This window comes from Thalassophryne amazonica, chromosome 19, assembly GCF_902500255.1.
Source record: "Thalassophryne amazonica chromosome 19, fThaAma1.1, whole genome shotgun sequence".
NCBI lineage: Eukaryota > Metazoa > Chordata > Actinopteri > Batrachoidiformes > Batrachoididae > Thalassophryne > Thalassophryne amazonica.
Window position 1 is genome coordinate 67906243 of NC_047121.1, and position 19273 is coordinate 67925515.

The window sequence follows — 19273 nt, forward strand, 5'->3', positions numbered from 1 at the left end:
ATCTGTTGAGTCTGTTTAGATGGATAATTTAATAAACCTGAACAGCTGATTGTTTTCACTTTCCAGAACATCCTGTGTAAGCTACAAGTAATGAAACTTTTCACATTTTTATCCAACAAAATGTGTTTAAACTTAGATAATTCCTCATGAACAAAATGTTATCAGTAGTTTTCTGCCTTGCCAGTAAAGTTTGTTGGACGTGTCATTTCTCTGCTGGGTGTTTGTTGTCAGGGCGCCGTTTGAACCCTTCTGCTACAGATGATTTATGATCTTCAGAAGACCTTTTTTATTATTGTTGTTATATATCACCCTGAATTTCTACATTCTTCCTACAGGCTGAGCTGTTGAGTGAATGCAAACTGACATTTAAGCAGCTGTCAGATGTGAACTAAAAGTCACAAACTGAGGTTTTTATGTCTGTTTCAGTATAAATGTCTTAAATTCTCTGCTTCTGTCTACTTTTCTTCTCAGAGATCTAAAACTGGATAATGTTCTCCTGGACAAAGACGGTCACTGTAAACTGGCAGATTTTGGCATGTGCAAGGAGGGCATCTTTGATGGAGTAGCTACAGGCACATTCTGTGGTACCCCGGATTACATTGCTCCTGAGGTCAGTCTCGAACCTTCTACTGAACAAACAAAACAACATACGCATATTTTTCACCGACGCACACATTAGGATCAGATTGCACTTATTTCAATGAGAAGCTGAAAAAAAGCTGTGCCTAAATGACAAAACGAGACATGTGAATGTATTGGCGTGGGCCCTGTTAGCACTGATCAACATTTTTCACCATTTTTTTACATTTTATGGACCAAACATTGAATCACCTATTTGAGAAAATAATCAAATTATGAAATCAGTCGTTAGTTGCAGCTCTCTTCAGCATCAAACCAGTCAGATTTAACGTTTCTGAGAATGCTGGTCCTCTGAGGTTATGTGGTGCCGTTTTTAGCTTCTTTTTTTTCCATCACACCATTTCACTAAAAGCAAACACTGTGGTCTAATCCCGTCACTCCAGCCTCCCTGCTGACTGGAAGTGAGCACAGCAGTGACGTGTCAGGAGACTCTCATCACTGTTAAGGTGCTGTTTCTCACATTAAAAAACAAAAAAAAAGAAAAAAAAAAAAAAACAGATTTATTCATTAGAATTTCAGAATAAAGACTCAAAATGGTTTACGTCTCCTTTTCCCAGTTTGTAGCGATTAGGTAATGTAACATGAAGGCCAGAAGGGGCTACAGAAATCTGATATTTGTCCCCAGTGACCTTGAACTTTACCCAAATGATTGACCGCTGGTTAACCTTGCCAGGGCAATTCTAGAATCTAACTGTGTCCCACATTTGGTGCATATAGTGGTAGAAAAGCTAATTACTTGTTCTTTGCCAAAATTAATTCTGTTTCGAGGTCAACCTTCATTGACATACCAAGTTTGGTAGAAATAAAAAAAGGACTTGGAAGGAGTCAACCAACAAACAGACTGGCAGATATGACCTTGGCCCAACCCATATGGAAAAGATATACATAAATTTTATAAAGTTTGTATCTGTTCTATCTGTAACTTGTAAGTAATGCATGTGACAGTCAGATATAAGATCCTTAGTAAATTTGTAACTTATATGAATTGGGAACTTAAAAGAACAATATATGACAGTAATTCCATATACAGAATCCTTAGTAGATATGTGTAATATCAAACTGAGACTTATAAGCACAACACATGTCACACATAAAGTTTATTACTGGAATTGATATAACTTCTTGTGAGTTTTTTTCTATTTCTTTTCCATATGGGAAATGCTTGACCTTAGGTAAATTTGACCTTGCTCTGTAATTTAAGAACCCACTGAACCTCATGCATTGATTTTTTTGAGATTTGGTTTTTAGCATCTGTGTGCCATTACTTGTTTCCACAGATCCTACAGGAGATGCTTTATGGACCCTCTGTGGATTGGTGGGCGCTTGGGGTGCTGCTATACGAGATGCTCTCAGGACACGCTCCCTTTGAAGCGGAAAATGAAGATGACCTCTTTGAATCCATCCTCAGCGAAGAGGTTATATATGCGTCGTGGCTAAGCGCTGAAGCAGTGAACATACTCAAAGCTGTGAGTCCTCAATTATGTTACTTTTGTATTTCACATAGATGGCTTATGAAAAAAGTCATATATCTTTTCGACAAGCTAATAAATCTCATTAAGTGATTAAATTGTCATTTTGTAGCCAAACACCCCATAGACACTAAGTAACTCTGTTTTACGTAGATAAGAAATTACTTCTGTTCCTGTCAACTTTATATTGAAAGGAGCTGCTGATCTGCATAACATCAGTCCAAAGCGGAGGACACCTCCTCAGAACATTAGTTTTTTCACACAAAATAGCACGACTATTTAAGTTTTTCAAAGCCTTCATCCATTGAAGCCAATTAAATTTGATGGTGGAGCCACCAGATAGGACGTGAGGCCATATCACTGCAACACCTTGATGCATCAAAACTGGACTTGATTCCAAGACTCTGGACCACATTGTGAGAAAGCACAAAAAAATAGGATTAACCTCTAGGGGGTGCTGCTTGCTGCCACTATATTTGTACATGCTATTGCTTCAGTCCATAATTCTGTGTAGGTCTTTGCCCAAAAGTCAGTAAAAGGACATTCCTTCCAAAACTGATCCTCCCTCACTAAAGAACGAACTTTATACATAAATAAGAAACACTTTGTGTAATCACAGACATGTTCTTATCGGGAAGTTTCACAAATGTTGGTGTTACCAATGGCGGGGGACGGGAGTTGCAACCCTATGTAGAACCGCAGACCAAAGGTGTGGTAAAATATGTGCAAGGTCTTGCATAAACAAAGAATGATTGATGAATACTGCTGCATTAGAAGATTTCCGATGTTTAAAATCAAAATTGTGCATTAAAATGGTGACTGTATGTAGCTTCCCAGATTGACATAGCATGCAGGTAAAAGGTTATAGATTTCTAAAATTTTAAAGTGGGTTGGAATGTCCCTTGCATGTGTCACAACACTACCCTCTTCTTTACTTGCAACTAGATCCGGCCATCTTTACTCCCAACGTTTTGGTATGTGGGGAATGTTGGTGATATAAAGTTTTTAAAGTTGCCCATTGGTAGAAATAGTTGCAGGTGCTCCTGAAAACTTGTGGGGAATGTTTAGTCATGAGCTGCCTTGTTTAACTCTTAAAGGCGATTAAAGGAAAATTTTGAACAATATGATCCCTTTAGGGCAGCACGGTGGCTTAGTGGTTGGCACTGTTGCCTCACAGTGAGAAGGTGGTGGGGTCCAATTAGCTAAACCTACCAGCTAACGTTAGTTTATCAAGCCAGCTGAAGCACCGTTTGTCATAGCTAACAACATAGTCGGTTCTGTTTGAGAAGCTAACGTTAATACACACTTTTGTTTGCATTTGGTTGTTATATGTATTTGTTGTTACGCCCGTTATTGTAGGGGTGAAGCAACGCTATTATGCTTATATACGCCAGTTACCGGCTTTGTTGCTAGCAAGATACACTAGGCTAGTTAACAGCTAAATTAAACGGTAGGCTCATCTGGCTATAGTTAGCCTGCTTTTGAGATTTGCACTTTATTTACATGGTGTAGTTTTTAATGGTTTTTCAGTTTAAAGGTTCTTTAATAGTATCCAATAGATGCGTCTAAGTTTGGGATTTCCATTGAAAGCATGTAGGATGTATTTTGTCCCCCAGTTCTTTCTGTAATACTGCCCCTACAAAGCACAACACTCAAACTATTCCACCTTTTAAATTTAATCAAAGTCACAGCAAAAATAATCAGGCCTGGGCCCTGCAAGAACTTCTCTTACAGACAAGATCCGCTCTTACAGAACCCCAGACAATGGATACAAGCAGTTTTTATACAGGATTACATATGCGTTTAAAAAAAAAGGCGGACCTTATTTCGCAAAGTCCTTCTCTTATTGGCCCCCGTGGGCATTCAAGGGAGGTCCATCCCCCTGCCCCAGGCCCGTGCAATAACGGGAGACATATGATTTATAATTGTAACCTAACTCTCTTTATCCTAAGTGGTATAAACTGGTTAAATCCAGTTCTACATGCACATCAAAGAAGAACAAAGGAAAGTGAGAATAAGAATGAAACCAAAAATATAACCCTACTTATAATAACTACCTTGATACCAAAAGAAATACAGAAAACAAATAAAGAAAACCATAATTAGACACAGACATATATCTAGCATAGAGTATAGAATTTGTCTTCCTATAGTAGCAATGCATTACCTATGCATTACCTATCCGAAACATCTTTGGGATCAAGTGGCAGGACTACGTCTCAAATGAGGACATCCTTACCAGAGCCAAATTGCCCAGCATGGAGTCTATTATACTCAAAACAACAGCTTCGTTGGGCAGGTCACGTAGCCAGGATGGATGATACACGCATGCCGAAATTAATTCTCTTTGGCGAGCTCAAGGAAGGGAGACGAAACCAAGGGACCCCCAAAAAGCGCTATAAGGACCAGCTGAGAAAACAGCTTTCTCTTGCAGGCATTCAGCATCAGTCATAGCAGCATCTAGCTACAGATAGACTCAACTGGCGTTCCAGCATCAAATCCACAAGCCTGAAGTTTGAGGCAAAAAGAAGTGAGGCCTCACGCCAGAAGCGTCAAAGACAGAAAGAGCGGGCAGCAGCACAAGCCCAGCCTACTCAAGTGTTCATTTGCCCCAAGTGTAACAGGTCTTGTGCATCCCGCATCAGACTTTTCAGCCACCAGAGGGCTTGTAGAAAATAAACTAAAAAAAAAAAAAAAGGCCTTCCCACTATCCTCGCAAGCGAGGAAACTGCCAGCAATTACCTATGCATTGCTACTATAGGAAGATGAGTGAATGAGTGATGATTCCGTTAACCATACACACTGTTGCTTTTGAATGAAAGTCAGTGACTTTTTTTTTGTCCTTTGCAGACATTTACACTCATGCCACCTCGATTAAACAGGTTTCTGTTTGTTGACAATTTACAATTGTGGGAAATTCATAAGATTATTATAAAACAAAAATTCCCCATTGTTGGTTATTGAGAAAATGACAGGGGCAACCAGTTTGTTGTCGGTCAGCTACTTAGTGGTGAAGCAGTAATACAATATGAACAGTTACTAAGGTACTACAGTATAAATCCTATACAGGATTTGGTGTTACCATCAAGTAGACTTTAGTTTGGTGCTTGGTCACGCTGCCTGTCTGTGTCCTTGGGCAAGACCCACTTACATAGTGTCCTAGTCTACCCAGCAATAAATGGGTTCCAGTCTTGGCTGGGGAAGTGACCTGTGATTGACTGGAGTGTGTCCAGGGGGAGTTGTTGACTCTCATTCGCTTCACAAGACTTAATCTATCTAGGCCAGGTCACCCTTGTAAAAGAGGTCACAATCTTAAATAAAGGTTATTATCAGCTCAGTCACCAATGGGCCTCAGTGCCTTTAGAGACCTTGTTTCTCGTTCTTCTATTCACTAAAATATCAGCGTGCATGTTGATAATGTAACATAACCTCCTATACATATATAGCATTAAAGTGAAAGCTGCCAGAATGTTCCAGACTGCCAAATGTAGTAAAGTCATTCAGGTCACAGTGGCATCACTCTGCACCTTCATGACAAACATTTGTTCCTCTTTGTCCTTCAGGCTGAGTGACACTTGGACTCTGCAGTCTAAGTTGGCAACTGTTCAAAGCTCTGCCAGTCAACTGTTTGGCCTCTTACATCAGGAACAGTCCAGCCACAGCTATAAATACGACACCTCCTCCCTCTGTTTCTACTCTTGTCCTCCCCAGTGTTATTATTCCCGCATGTAGAAAAAAACCCAGTCCAATCTCCCTGCAGATTTGTGTTATGCATTTTATGATGATGTGTGCCTGTGAGAATTGATTTGAAGGCTGCTGGACTCTTTATACTTGTGTTCATCCGACCCAAGATTATGTTCATACTGACAGCAAGTTGAGAGAGTTTTGATGTTTGCAATTTGTACAGAAAATATTTGCAGTGATAACATTCTGTGCTGTTATTGGTTATACATACAGTGCATCCAGAAAGAGCTTCCCTTTTTTCACATTTTGTTATATTACAGCCTTACTCCAAAATGGAGGAAATTCTTTTTTTTTTTTTTCTCACAAAATTCTACACACAATGCCCCATAATGGCAATGTGAAAACATTTTTTTTTTTTTCAAATGTATAAAAAAAAAAAATAAAACTTAAGAAATCACGTGTACATAAGTATTCACAGCCTTTGCCATGAAGCTCAAAATTGAGCTCAGGTGCATCCTGTTTCCACTGATCATCCTTGAGATGTTTCTGCAGCTTAGTTGGAGTCCACCTGGGGTAAATTCAATTGATTGGACATGATTTGGAAAGTCACACACCTGTCTACATATAAGGTCCCACAGTTGACAGTGTATGTCAGAACATAAACCAAGCATGAAGTCAAAGGAATTGTCTGTAGACCTCAGAGACAGGATTGTCTCGTGGCACAAATCTGGGGGAAGGGTACAGAAACATTTCTGCTGCTTTGAAGGTCCCAGTGAGCACATTGACCTCCATCATCTGTAAATGGAAGAAGTTTGGATCCACCAGGATCCACTCTGTCAGAGCTCCAGGATTCCTCTGTGAAGAGAGGAGAACCTTGCAGAAGAACAACCATCTCTGCAACAATCCACCAATCAAATGTGTATGGTAGAGTGGCCAGACGGAAGCCACTCCTTAGTAAAAGACACATGGCACTCCACGTGGAGTTTGCCAAAGGCACCTGAATTACTCTCAGACCATGAGATACAGAATTCTCTGGTCTGATGAGACAAAGATTGAACTCCTTGGCGTGACTGCCGAGTGTCATATTTGGAGGGAAACCAGGCACTATCCCTACAGTGAAGCATGGTGGTGGCAGCATCACGCTGTGGGGATGTTTTTCAGCAGCAGGAACTGGGAGACTAGTCAGGATTGAGGGAAAGATGAATGCAGCAATGTACAGAGACATCCTGGATGAAAACCTGCTCCAGAGCGCTCTTGACCTCAGAATGGGGTGACGGTTCACCTTTCAGCAGGACAATGACCCTAAGCACACAGTCAAGATATCAAAGGAGTGGCTTCAGGACAACTCTGTGAATGTCCTTAAGTGGCCCCACCAGAGCCCAGACCTGAATCCAATTGAACATCTCTGGAGAGATCTGAAAATGGCTGTGCACCAACACTCCCCATACGACCTGATGGAGCCTGAGAGGTGCTACAAGGAGGAATGGACAAAACTGCTCAAAGATAGGTGCACCAAGCTTGTGGCATCATATTCAAGAAGACTTCAGGCTGTAATTGCTGCCAAAGGTACATCAACAAAGTATTGAGCGAAAGGTGGGATACTTATGTACATATGATTTCTTAGTTTTTTATTTTGAATAAATTTGCAAAAATAAAAAGAAGACTTTTTATGTTGTCATGTTATGGGATGTTGTGCGCAGAATGTTGAAGGGAAAAATGAATTTACTCTATTTTGGAATAAAGCTGCAACATAACAAAATGTGGAAAAAGTGAAGCGCAGTGAATACTTCCCAGATGCACTGTATGCAATATCACATGAAGTAAAAAGTTGTGGTCTGTTGTTGTAGCATGTTTGTTCCATAGACATTTCTAATAGGCTGGCTGCATAACGATGTGGAAACTAATAATTAAGGTATGAAATGATGACTCTTAGCTCAGTGCAGTTTAGACCGGTTAGTTCTTGTCTGTGCTGACATTGCAGGTGTGGTTGAGACTGAGGCGCAGCTGATGTGCAGTCATGGAAAAATTCTCATCATCCTCAGTCAAACAGTTTGTCTTAATTTTTTTTTTTTTTTTGTGGTCTGTCGTGTTTGACAGAATGCACGCGGCTTACAAACTTGTTGAACTCTGCTGTCTGTCCTACTTCTTCAACTTTAAAAGATGTACCAGTGATCTTTTTTTTTTTTAAAGTTCTGCTCAGGTTAATTTGCTCTTTCCACTTATTAATTAACAAGATTATTAACAAATTGTAATGAATCCTGGTTGTCTAGACTTGAAAGAGAGCCCACTATAACCTAATTTCTTTGGCTTCTCCTATTTTACTCTCGGTTGCCACAGTGGCTCTGGTGTGGATCCACATGTTGATTATGCAGCTGTTTTATGCTGGGTGCCCTGTCGGACAAAACTCAAGTGGCATAAAAGGACAGGGCTGGGCAAATGTTCTGCATTTCCATCACACTTTTCCGTCTGAAGCAGAAGCTTAAAGTGCTTTGTATTGACCTGGCAAGTTTTACAACTTTTTCTACTACACCCACAGCTAATGAACTCAAATCAGGTGTGCTCAGCCAACTAAGCTGCGGAAAACGTCCATGTTAATTAACCAGGTGTGACTGCAGTAGGTAGACTAGACATGGAAAATATGCAGGACAAGTGCCCTCCAGGACCATCACGTCCCCGAAGACCATCACCTTGGCCTTTGAACTTCCTTGTTGAGAGAAAGAATGTTACACATTATAATTGTATGCAACATTCATTTTAAAATCTTGATGAACATTTTGGGCCTATCCATGAAGGGCTCCGCTAAAGGCCCTTTCACACATAGTATGAATGTGGTCGATTTGTGCTTGAAGGGAAGAAGGAATTGTATGCAAAACGTGTAAAATCGTAGCTGTGTACAGGTGTACAATGCCTTGTACACCTGTTGCTACAACTATTTCCACACACCAGCGGCTGAAAGATAGAGTGCGCCCTGTGAGAGCCCATTCGAACCCTCCCGCGACAGATGTCGGCCAAATTCCAGGTGACACACACACATCTAACACCTCTCGCTGGCACCTAGAAAATGTGTGGCCATTCGCACTGTTAACATGAAAACAATCAGCAGACGATCACTGTCGAGCTGGCGGTGAAATTTGTCGAAGTGTTCCCACGAGTGTGGCTTTGCAAACAGAAACACACATGTGGTCTACAGGAGTATCGCACATGTGCATGTGTGTCGCCACCCCCCCCCCCCCCAGCTCCCCCAACACATGTGGGGGGGGGCACACTTGCATAAAATGCTGATATATATGCTGCACAGACATGATCACATGGGGGCCGGACAGGCAGGTCAGAGTGCACACAGCACAGGGAGGCTCCTGTCAGCTTCTGACCATAAACTCACTGACAGCTCACATACACAGACACAGTGACATGTTGGTGTGTGCGCTGAACTGACGGGGTGTGGCCGCCGACAAGAGCGGCTGCGGAGATCTGTGGTTCTGGACATCCCAGCTGGAGAACACGTACTGTGTTTAGATGGGCATGGACTAACAACTGTCCACTGTGATGCAGGTGTGTCTGCTTGCTGTCCTCACGTGGACATACATAAAAACATATATCTCTATTGTGATGGGCTGGAGAAATGGACCATCAGTTCATGTGGACACGCAGCAGGCAGTCTGAATGTCACGTCTGGCCCGACACGTGTGTCCTGTGAGCAGCGCGATGCAGGACCATATGACAAGCCAACAGTGTGACAAACATGCCACTTTCAGTCACGTATCAGCAGAAATACGCCATAACAAATGTTGTTTGGTCAGTTATCACGGCACTTTTTTCTCTTTTTTAAATATACATTTATCTTCTTGTTGATTTTAGCTATTTCATGCTCCTGTTATAAGATAGTGATTATAGCGCAGTGGCAAAGTTTCTGTCTGGTAATCAGAGCTTGCAGGTTCGAATCCCGTGAATGGCATTTATTTTTTATTTAACCAGGGTTATTTAACCACGGGGTTATGTATTGCGTTCTCTTTTATTTATTATTTATATCAACCCAGTGATATTCACTAATTATACAGCTGTTTGTTTTTTGTTTTTTCATTTTTCTCCACATCAGCGTCTTGATGTGGTGCACCACGTCCTTGCTGCTCGCACTGTGTTCCTGCTCACACAACACCATCACGTTCCATCACAGTGCACGCCTGCCAGTTTGCTTGATGTTTTCATGGTTCACTCATACGAGCTGTTCCGCCGTGATTCACCCTGATTTGTACTTATTCGTACTATGTGTGAAGGGGCCTTAAAGTTTGGAGAGGTTGAGCCAAAAAGCTTAAATGTTTTGTGTTTAGACATGGAGAGAAGTATTTTTTTTAATTACTTAATTTTCGTGAAACTTGATGAAAATGCTAGGAGACTACGGCAAGCAGTTAACTTAATAATTAGTCATTTAATAAGGGTTTTTTTTTTTTACACTTAATGACATAAACATGCATAACTTTATCTCAGTAAGGAATCTAGCCATGCCACCAGACACTTTTAGTGCCATTTTTGCCTGTTCAGTGGTGACAAGATACAGTTCACTTAGCTTGTCCCATGCTGTTATATTAATTAGCCAGTTAGCCCATGACAATGTTTGCGTTATCTGTAAATATTCTATATAAATATTCCCCTGATTAGTTTAGGTTTTGTTCAGAGTGAAAGATGAGTCCAAAAATCTCTGAAAACAGGGCCCGGGTTATAAAATCCCAGAGTTCCCCTTTAAATTGACATCTGCACCAAGTGGATATTACCAATGATATTTGTGTTATACAAGCCTCATCTACTGTGATGAATAGCCTATATATCCAAAGCAGAATTCTTGACCATAGTGACCGAGTATTTATTTTGACCGTCATTTTTATCCGCTCACGGCTGCGTGGAAAATGGGAGTTCCAGCTCGAAGATTGTGAAATGATTTTTGAAATTTCTTCACAGTAATATGGGCATGCAATTTCTGGTAAATGGGCTAAAACATGCAAAGTCAATATCCATCCATCCATCCAATTTCTTCCGCTTTATCCGGAGTCGGGTCGCGGGGGCAGCAGCTCAAGCAAAGCCGCCCAAACCTCCTGATCCACACACCTCCCCCAGCTCCTCCGGGGGAACCCCAAGGTGTTCCCAAGCCAGCCGAGAGATCTAATCCCTCCAGCGTGTCCTGGGTCTTCCCCGGGGCCTCCTCCCAATGGGACGTGCCCGGAACACCTCTCCAGCGAGGCGTCCAGGGGGCATCCGGAAAAGATGCCCGAGCCACCTCAACTGACTCCTTTCGACGTGGAGGAGCAGCGGCTCGACTCTGAGCTCCTCCCTTTTTTTCTTTTTTTTTAAACCTATTGACTTTGCTCAATAGGTTTTAAAAAAAAAATCATGCTGTTCTCTTGACTTGTGTTCTGAACTGCGTTTCTCCAGTGTTTGCATTGTCTTCTTTCTCATCCTCTGCCTTTGTTTTCTTGCCATGTCTGATAGTTGCTAGTCTCAAGGCTGATAGAATAACTCCGTATTCTTACCAGAGATCCAGCTTGTTTTGTTTTTGACCTCGTTTGAAAGTTACCACCAGCCTGAAGGTGTACACAGATTCATCTTCCAAAACAGAGACATCAAAAACACATGGTGTGTTCCCAGAGGCAAGCTGGAACAGCTTTAAATGGTTGTTGTGTTTTTACATGTCCCACTTGGCAATTCCAGGCACTGGTGTGACAAAGTGTTGTCAGTTTGAGCTCAGGTGATTCACTGTTCTATTGTACACTCTGTATAATACCAGGAAGCTGTGACGCCAGAAATCACATTTCCTGAACACAGTTGATCCAGATCCAACTGGTGCAGCAGTCAGTGTAACAGGCCTTGCAATGTGGGTTTTTTTATGGTTTGGAGAAGAGGACTGACTGGATGATTTAGCTGAAGTTGATTATAGGTTCACTGTAGATGTAGGCTTGAAAAACAAACTACCCTGCGATAGGATGGCAGCCTATCCATGGTGCCAGGGTGTAACTCACCTCTCACCCAGTGACCACTGGGCTAAGCTCCAGCTCCCCCCCGTCACCCTTAACGTGAATCATCGAGTATAGAAAATGAATGAATGGAAGACAACTGAATGAAATCACTTATTCTGCACTTTTTGATCATCTTTCCTCTTGTTTCTTTTAAAACAGTATTATTATCCACCTTTTCTGTAACTTAATATCCAGGTATCTTAAAAGATGATGACAACAAAAACCTAAGAAACAACCTATTACTTTAAATAGAAAGGACCTGCTACTTGCAATATCCTTTAACCACATCCATATCCTAGTTCGCTGTGCAGCCTGAACTGTTTTATCCTTATTATCCTAAAGAGTCAAACTAATTGTGCAGAATAGCAGTTAGATTTGCTGCACCCACCTCAGCAAATGATATCCAAATGAGTTAAACCCCAAAGAACAAACTTATTAAATTAATTTTTTAGTGTTGTCTTACTTTGTGTGGTTTATGTAATACTTATGTGTTGCCGTGACTCACAGAGGGTAGATATGCCCATTGGGTGTAACTTAGGGAATAACCTTGTTGTGTCTGATGATTTACGGACATTCATGCTGGAATTTACGGTTGCAAATTGCGATATTTGCACCTGTAATCCAGCATGAACGTCCACAAATCATCAAACACAGCAGGATTATTTCCATTCTAATCCAGTTTCATCATTTGCACAGTTTATTTTTCTGTAAGTAATTGGTCGGCGAATCAATCAATCAATCAATCAATCAATTTTTTTTTTTATATAGCGCCAAATCACAACAAACAGTTGCCCCAAGGCGCTTTATATTGTAAGGCAAGGCCATACAATAATGATGTAAAACCCCAACGGTCAAAACGACCCCCTGTGAGCAAGCACTTGGCTACAGTGGGAAGGAAAAACTCCCTTTTAACAGGAAGAAACCTCCAGCAGAACCAGGCTCAGGGAGGGGCAGTCTTCTGCTGGGACTGGTTGGGGCTGAGGGAGAGAACCAGGAAAAAGACATGCTGTGGAGGGGAGCAGAGATCGATCACTAATGATTAAATGCAGAGTGGTGCATACAGAGCAAAAAGAGAAAGAAACAGTGCATCATGGGAACCCCCCAGCAGTCTACGTCTATAGCAGCATAACTAAGGGATGGTTCAGGGTCACCTGATCCAGCCCTAACTATAAGCTTTAGCAAAAAGGAAAGTTTTAAGCCTAATCTTAAAAGTAGAGAGGGTGTCTGTCTCCCTGATCTGAATTGGGAGCTGGTTCCACAGGAGAGGAGCCTGAAAGCTGAAGGCTCTGCCTCCCATTCTACTCTTACAAACCCTAGGAACTACAAGTAAGCCTGCAGTCTGAGAGCGAAGCGCTCTATTGGGGTGATATGGTACTACGAGGTCCCTAAGATAAGATGGGACCTGATTATTCAAAACCTTATAAGTAAGAAGAAGAATTTTAAATTCTATTCTAGAATTAACAGGAAGCCAATGAAGAGAGGCCAATATGGGTGAGATATGCTCTCTCCTTCTAGTCCCCGTCAGCACTCTAGCTGCAGCATTTTGAATTAACTGAAGGCTTTTTAGGGAACTTTTAGGACAACCTGATAATAATGAATTACAATAGTCCAGCCTAGAGGAAATAAATGCATGAATTAGTTTTTCAGCATCACTCTGAGACAAGACCTTTCTGATTTTAGAGATATTGCGTAAATGCAAAAAAGCAGTCCTACATATTTGTTTAATATGCGCTTTGAATGACATATCCTGATCAAAAATGACTCCAAGATTTCTCACAGTATTACTAGAGGTCAGGGTAATGCCATCCAGAGTAAGGATCTGGTTAGACACCATGTTTCTAAGATTTGTGGGGCCAAGAACAATAACTTCAGTTTTATCTGAGTTTAAAAGCAGGAAATTAGAGGTCATCCATGTCTTTATGTCTGTAAGACAATCCTGCAGTTTAGCTAATTGGTGTGTGTCCTCTGGCTTCATGGATAGATAAAGCTGGGTATCATCTGCGTAACAATGAAAATTTAAGCAATACCGTCTAATAATACTGCCTAAGGGAAGCATATATAAAGTGAATAAAATTGGTCCTAGCACAGAACCTTGTGGAACTCCATAATTAACTTTAGTCTGTGAAGAAGATTCCCCATTTACATGAACAAATTGTAATCTATTAGACAAATATGATTCAAACCACCGCAGCGCAGTGCCTTTAATACCTATGGCATGCTCTAATCTCTGTAATAAAATTTTATGGTCAACAGTATCAAAAGCAGCACTGAGGTCTAACAGAACAAGCACAGAGATGAGTCCACTGTCCGAGGCCATAAGAAGATCATTTGTAACCTTCACTAATGCTGTTTCTGTACTATGATGAATTCTAAAACCTGACTGAAACTCTTCAAATAGACCATTCCTCTGCAGATGATCAGTTAGCTGTTTTACAACTACCCTTTCAAGAATTTTTGAGAGAAAAGGAAGGTTGGAGATTGGCCTATAATTAGCTAAGATAGCTGGGTGAAGTGATGGCTTTTTAAGTAATGGTTTAATTACTGCCACCTTAAAAGCCTGTGGTACATAGCCAACTAACAAAGATAGATTGATCATATTTAAGATCGAAGCATTAAATAATGGTAGGGCTTCCTTGAGCAGCCTGGTAGGAATGGGGTCTAATAAACATGTTGATGGTTTGGATGAAGTAACTAATGAAAATAACTCAGACAGAACAATCGGAGAGAAAGAGTCTAACCAAATACCGGCATCACTGAAAGCAGCCAAAGATAACGATACGTCTTTGGGATGGTTATGAGTAATTTTTTCTCTAATAGTTAAAATTTTGTTAGCAAAGAAAGTCATGAACTCATTACTAGTTAAAGATAATGGAATACTCAGCTCAATAGAGCTCTGACTCTTTGTCAGCCTGGCTACAGTGCTGAAAAGAAACCTGGGGTTGTTCTTATTTTCTTCAATTAGTGATGAGTAGAAAGATGTCCTAGCTTTACGGAGGGCTTTTTTATAGAGCAACAGACTCTTTTTCCAGGCTAAGTGAAGATCTTCTAAATTAGTGAGACGCCATTTCCTCTCCAACTTACGGGTTATCTGCTTTAAGCTACGAGTTTGAGAGTTATACCATGGAGTCAGACACTTCTGATTTAAAGCTCTCTTTTTCAGAGGAGCTACAGCATCCAAAGTTGTCTTCAATGAGGATGTAAAACTATTGACGAGATACTCTATCTCCCTTACAGAGTTTAGGTAGCTACTCTGCACTGTGTTGTTATATGGCATTAGAGAACATAAAGAAGGAATCATATCCTTAAACCTAGTTACAGCGCTTTCTGAAAGACTTCTAGTGTAATGAAACTTATTCCCTACTGCTGGGTAGTCCATCAGAGTAAATGTAAATGTTATTAAAAAATGATCAGACAGAAGGGAGTTTTCAGGGAATACTGTTAAGTCTTCTATTTCCATACCATAAGTCAGAACAAGATCTAAGATATGATTAAAGTGGTGGGTGGACTCATTTACTTTTTGAGCAAAGCCAATAGAGTCTAATAATAGATTAAATGCAGTGTTGAGGCTGTCATTCTCAGCATCTGTGTGGATGTTAAAATCGCCCACTATAATTATCTTATCTGAGCTAAGCACTAAGTCAGACAAAAGGTCTGAAAATTCACAGAGAAACTCACAGTAACGACCAGGTGGACGATAGATAATAACAAATAAAACTGGTTTTTGGGACTTCCAATTTGGATGGACAAGACTAAGAGACAAGCTTTCAAATGAATTAAAGCTCTGTCTGGGTTTTTGATTAATTAATAAGCTGGAATGGAAGATTGCTGCTAATCCTCCGCCCCGGCCCGTGCTACGAGCATTCTGACAGTGTGACTCGGGGGTGTTGACTCATTTAAACTAACATATTCATCCTGCTGTAACCAGGTTTCTGTTAGGCAGAATAAATCAATATGTTGATCAATTATTATATCATTTACCAACAGGGACTTAGAAGAGAGAGACCTAATGTTTAATAGACCACATTTAACTGTTTTAGTCTGTGGTGCAGTAGAAGGTGCTATATTATTTTTTCTTTTTGAATTTTTATGCTTAAATAGATTTTTGCTGGTTATTGGTAGTCTGGGAGCAGGCACCGTCTCTACGGGGATGGGGTAATGAGGGGATGGCAGGGGGAGAGAAGCTGCAGAGAGGTGTGTAAGACTACAACTCTGCTTCCTGGTCCCAACCCTGGATAGTCACGGTTTGGAGGTTTTAAGAAAATTAGCCAGATTTCTAGAAATGAGAGCTGCTCCATCCAAAGTGGGATGGATGCCGTCTCTCCTAACAAGACCAGGTTTTCCCCAGAAGCTTTGCCAATTATCTATGAAGCCCACCTCATTTTTTTTTTAAATCATGTGAAAGGGTGTGGTCAGCTCGTCAAAGCTTACCGTATCAACAGCGTCTTCAAGCTAGAAATTCTTTCAGCAGACCCACAGATTTCTCCATCTTGTCAGCTGCATTGAGTTAAATCCACGGTAAATCCATCAATCAATCCAGTTAAATCTATTAAATCCACTTATTTTGGGGGCGGCAGCGCTGCGCCAGTTTCTCTTGCTCTCAGCTGAGAGCGCCATTATTGACACCTGCGCAGCAATGCGGTCAGGGCGCGGAGTTATTCATCAAATGTGAAACGGTCGAATATTTTGCCACCGTCTACTCGATATTTTGTGGTCTGAAATCTCACACAATTAACCAATCAGATTTGCGGAACAAATGTAATTGGATAAGAATTAAATTTTCTCTCTGCTATGGGGACCCCAAGAGAAAAAGGAAGAAGCCAAAAGAACTTTGTTGATTGTTTGGTGCTTTATCTGACTTCATCTGTCTTGTGCTTTCTCTAGCTCCTGACCAAAAACCCGGCCCACCGTCTGGGCTGTGTGGCATCGGAGGGCGGAGAGGACGCCGTGACCCAGCATGCCTTCTTTGCTGCAATTGACTGGGACAAACTGAACCGTAGAGAGATAGAGCCACCATTCAAGCCCAGGATTGTAAGTCACATAAGTGGTGTTATTTATGGCATGATGGAGCGTATATATGAGATAATGACACCGATCAGCAGACGTTACGTAATGCTTGACATTGTGTTGTACTTTGAATTTGTGCTATTAGGCCAAGGGATTAATGTGTCCTCACTGTGTAAACTTTTTTTTAATTCCCCGGCAGAAAACACCAGAAGACGTCAACAACTTTGACCCCGACTTTACTCAGGAAGAGCCGACCCTCACGCCCATTGATGACCCCATCTTCCCGTCCGTCAATCAGGAGGAGTTTTGTAACTTCTCTTTCACATCTCCTGAACTGCTGGACAGCTAGAAGTCTTCTCACTGACCCTCCAGTCAGTCTGCACTTATCTCTCCTCTTGGTGTCAGTAGATTGACCAAAACCTGCCTCGACCACCTTCTACAGTATTACGCTGTCACACTCCCCAGAGACATGACAGCTGAAAGTGTCAAGTAGTGAGACAAGCACTTGCTCAACAAGGACTTCTTAAGGAATTCTTAAGGGCTTGTACTGGGGGGGTGAAAAAAGTCACATGAAGGTTTTATCAGCTTTATGAAGGACATTTAATTTTAAATATGATTCCGCTTTGATGCATCTATGTAGGTTTTAGTGAAGAGACAATGATGCCGTCATGTTCATATTTTATAAATGTGCTTAGCAGCCATGTGAGGTATTACACCGTGTGCAAAACTTCACTTACTGTCAGACTGATGTAGAGAAGAAGTTAATCATTTCAATGGAAGTGGAAAGATGGAGAATAACAGATTCACACCCTCTAGTGGTCATGCAGTCTGCCGGCAATTGGATGATGGGACACGTATTTTTCCAAACTCTGGTTGCATTGGAGGAAAACTGACAGTACACTCATTGGTCACTCCATTAGGTTGACTTGTTCATCTGCTTGATTGAGCAAACAGCTAAGCAGTCAATCATGTGACAGAAACGCAAAGCATTTATCGTGCCAGCATGCTCTGAAGGATCTGCTGAAGTTCAAATGTGGCATCAAAATGGGGCAGAAAAGTGATTTAAGTGACTTTGAATGTGGCACGGAGGCAGGGGCAGAGCCAGGATTTTGTAAGGGCGAGGGGGGGCAGTGTGGTGTGGATTTGTGAATGGGCCAGGCATAGCTGAAAGATCACACTTTCCTGAGGTGGGTCTGGGACATGCCCCCGAGAAAATTTTGAATTTTTAGGTGCCATTTCCTGCATTTTGGTATGTATTTCACCACAGAATACACCATAGAGAAAAGATACTTTATAACCTGTTTGTATTCATTTGAACTTGTACTGTACAATCTTGAATGTGATGCCGTGATGTTACAATGAAAACTAACAGAGAACGTTTGAAATGTCTGTGACTAAAAAAGTGAACACCCTTGCTGAATCATGGCGTGGTACAAATGTATCTAGCTGACTCACTTGTTGCTGAATAGAGGCTTCAGAAAGGGCATTCAGTGGGGATATGTTTCTTTGGGGGTCCATGAAAGGGAACCCCACACCCCCCTTGGATCTGCTCCGGCATGGAGGTTCTTACCAGATGGGCTGGTTTGAGTATTTCTGAAATTGCTTGTCTACTGGATTTTTCACCCACAACCATCTCTGGGTTTATAGACACTCATTTGAAAAAGAAGTAACACCCAGTGAGCGATAGTTCTTTGGAAGTAAATGCCTTGTTGATGGCAAGGATCAGAGAAGAATGGCGAAGCTGGTTTAAGTTCATAGAAAGGCATCACCAAACTGAAATAACCACTCATTACACCCAACGCGTGGTGTAGGAGCATCTGCCTCACCATATAACTGCCCAGGGTCTGGGATGGCAATCACATAAGCAAACAACCGATCCTGTTATATCAAGGTGTGCAGAAGAACATCTCTGAATGCACAACACAGGCTCACCAATATTGGACAGTTGGACACTTGTTACAGAGTCTGATGAGTCTTAATTTCTGCTGCAACATTCAGATGATTGGGCATAAATAGCATGAAAGAAAGTAACCATGTTATCTACACTTCAGGCTACTGATGATGTACCAGCTACATGAAGCTATCGTCCCAATATGGATCCAAATGTCTGAGGAATGTATCAAGCACCTTGTTGAATCTATTCCATGAACAATTAAGGGTGATCTAAAGGCAACAAGGGGATCTAAAGGCAATAGGCGGTTCAACCGGTACTAGTAAGGTATACCTAATAAAGTGGAAAGTAGCTGTCAGTGCAATCTACAGGAATACATGGAAGGCTCTATGAGGCTGTAAACAAAAGATTGTGCCTTTATTTTGGACCAAATAAAGTATGATATCTGCCTAAATGGGTCAGATCCCCCTCCCCGCCCTTGCAGATTTATGGTGGCACTACCTTCCAAAGAACACCAGAGCAGGTGGCTCAGTGGGTTAAGTTGTTGGTCTATCAATACGTAGGCATGGGTTTGATTCTTG

At 41.4% G+C, this 19273-nt stretch overlaps 1 protein-coding gene across 1 annotated transcript in view; it reads left to right on the forward strand.

Moving 5' to 3' along the window:
• Nucleotides 1-19273, forward strand: part of prkcha (protein kinase C, eta, a) — a 115727-nt gene extending 96454 nt beyond the window's left edge. Inside the window, exons 13-14 of the mRNA XM_034195359.1 lie at nt 16679-16825; nt 17001-19273. Of these exons, the coding sequence (XP_034051250.1) occupies nt 16679-16825; nt 17001-17150 (297 nt within the window). The 3' untranslated portion in view covers nt 17151-19273. The remainder of the gene's footprint in view (nt 1-16678; nt 16826-17000) is intronic.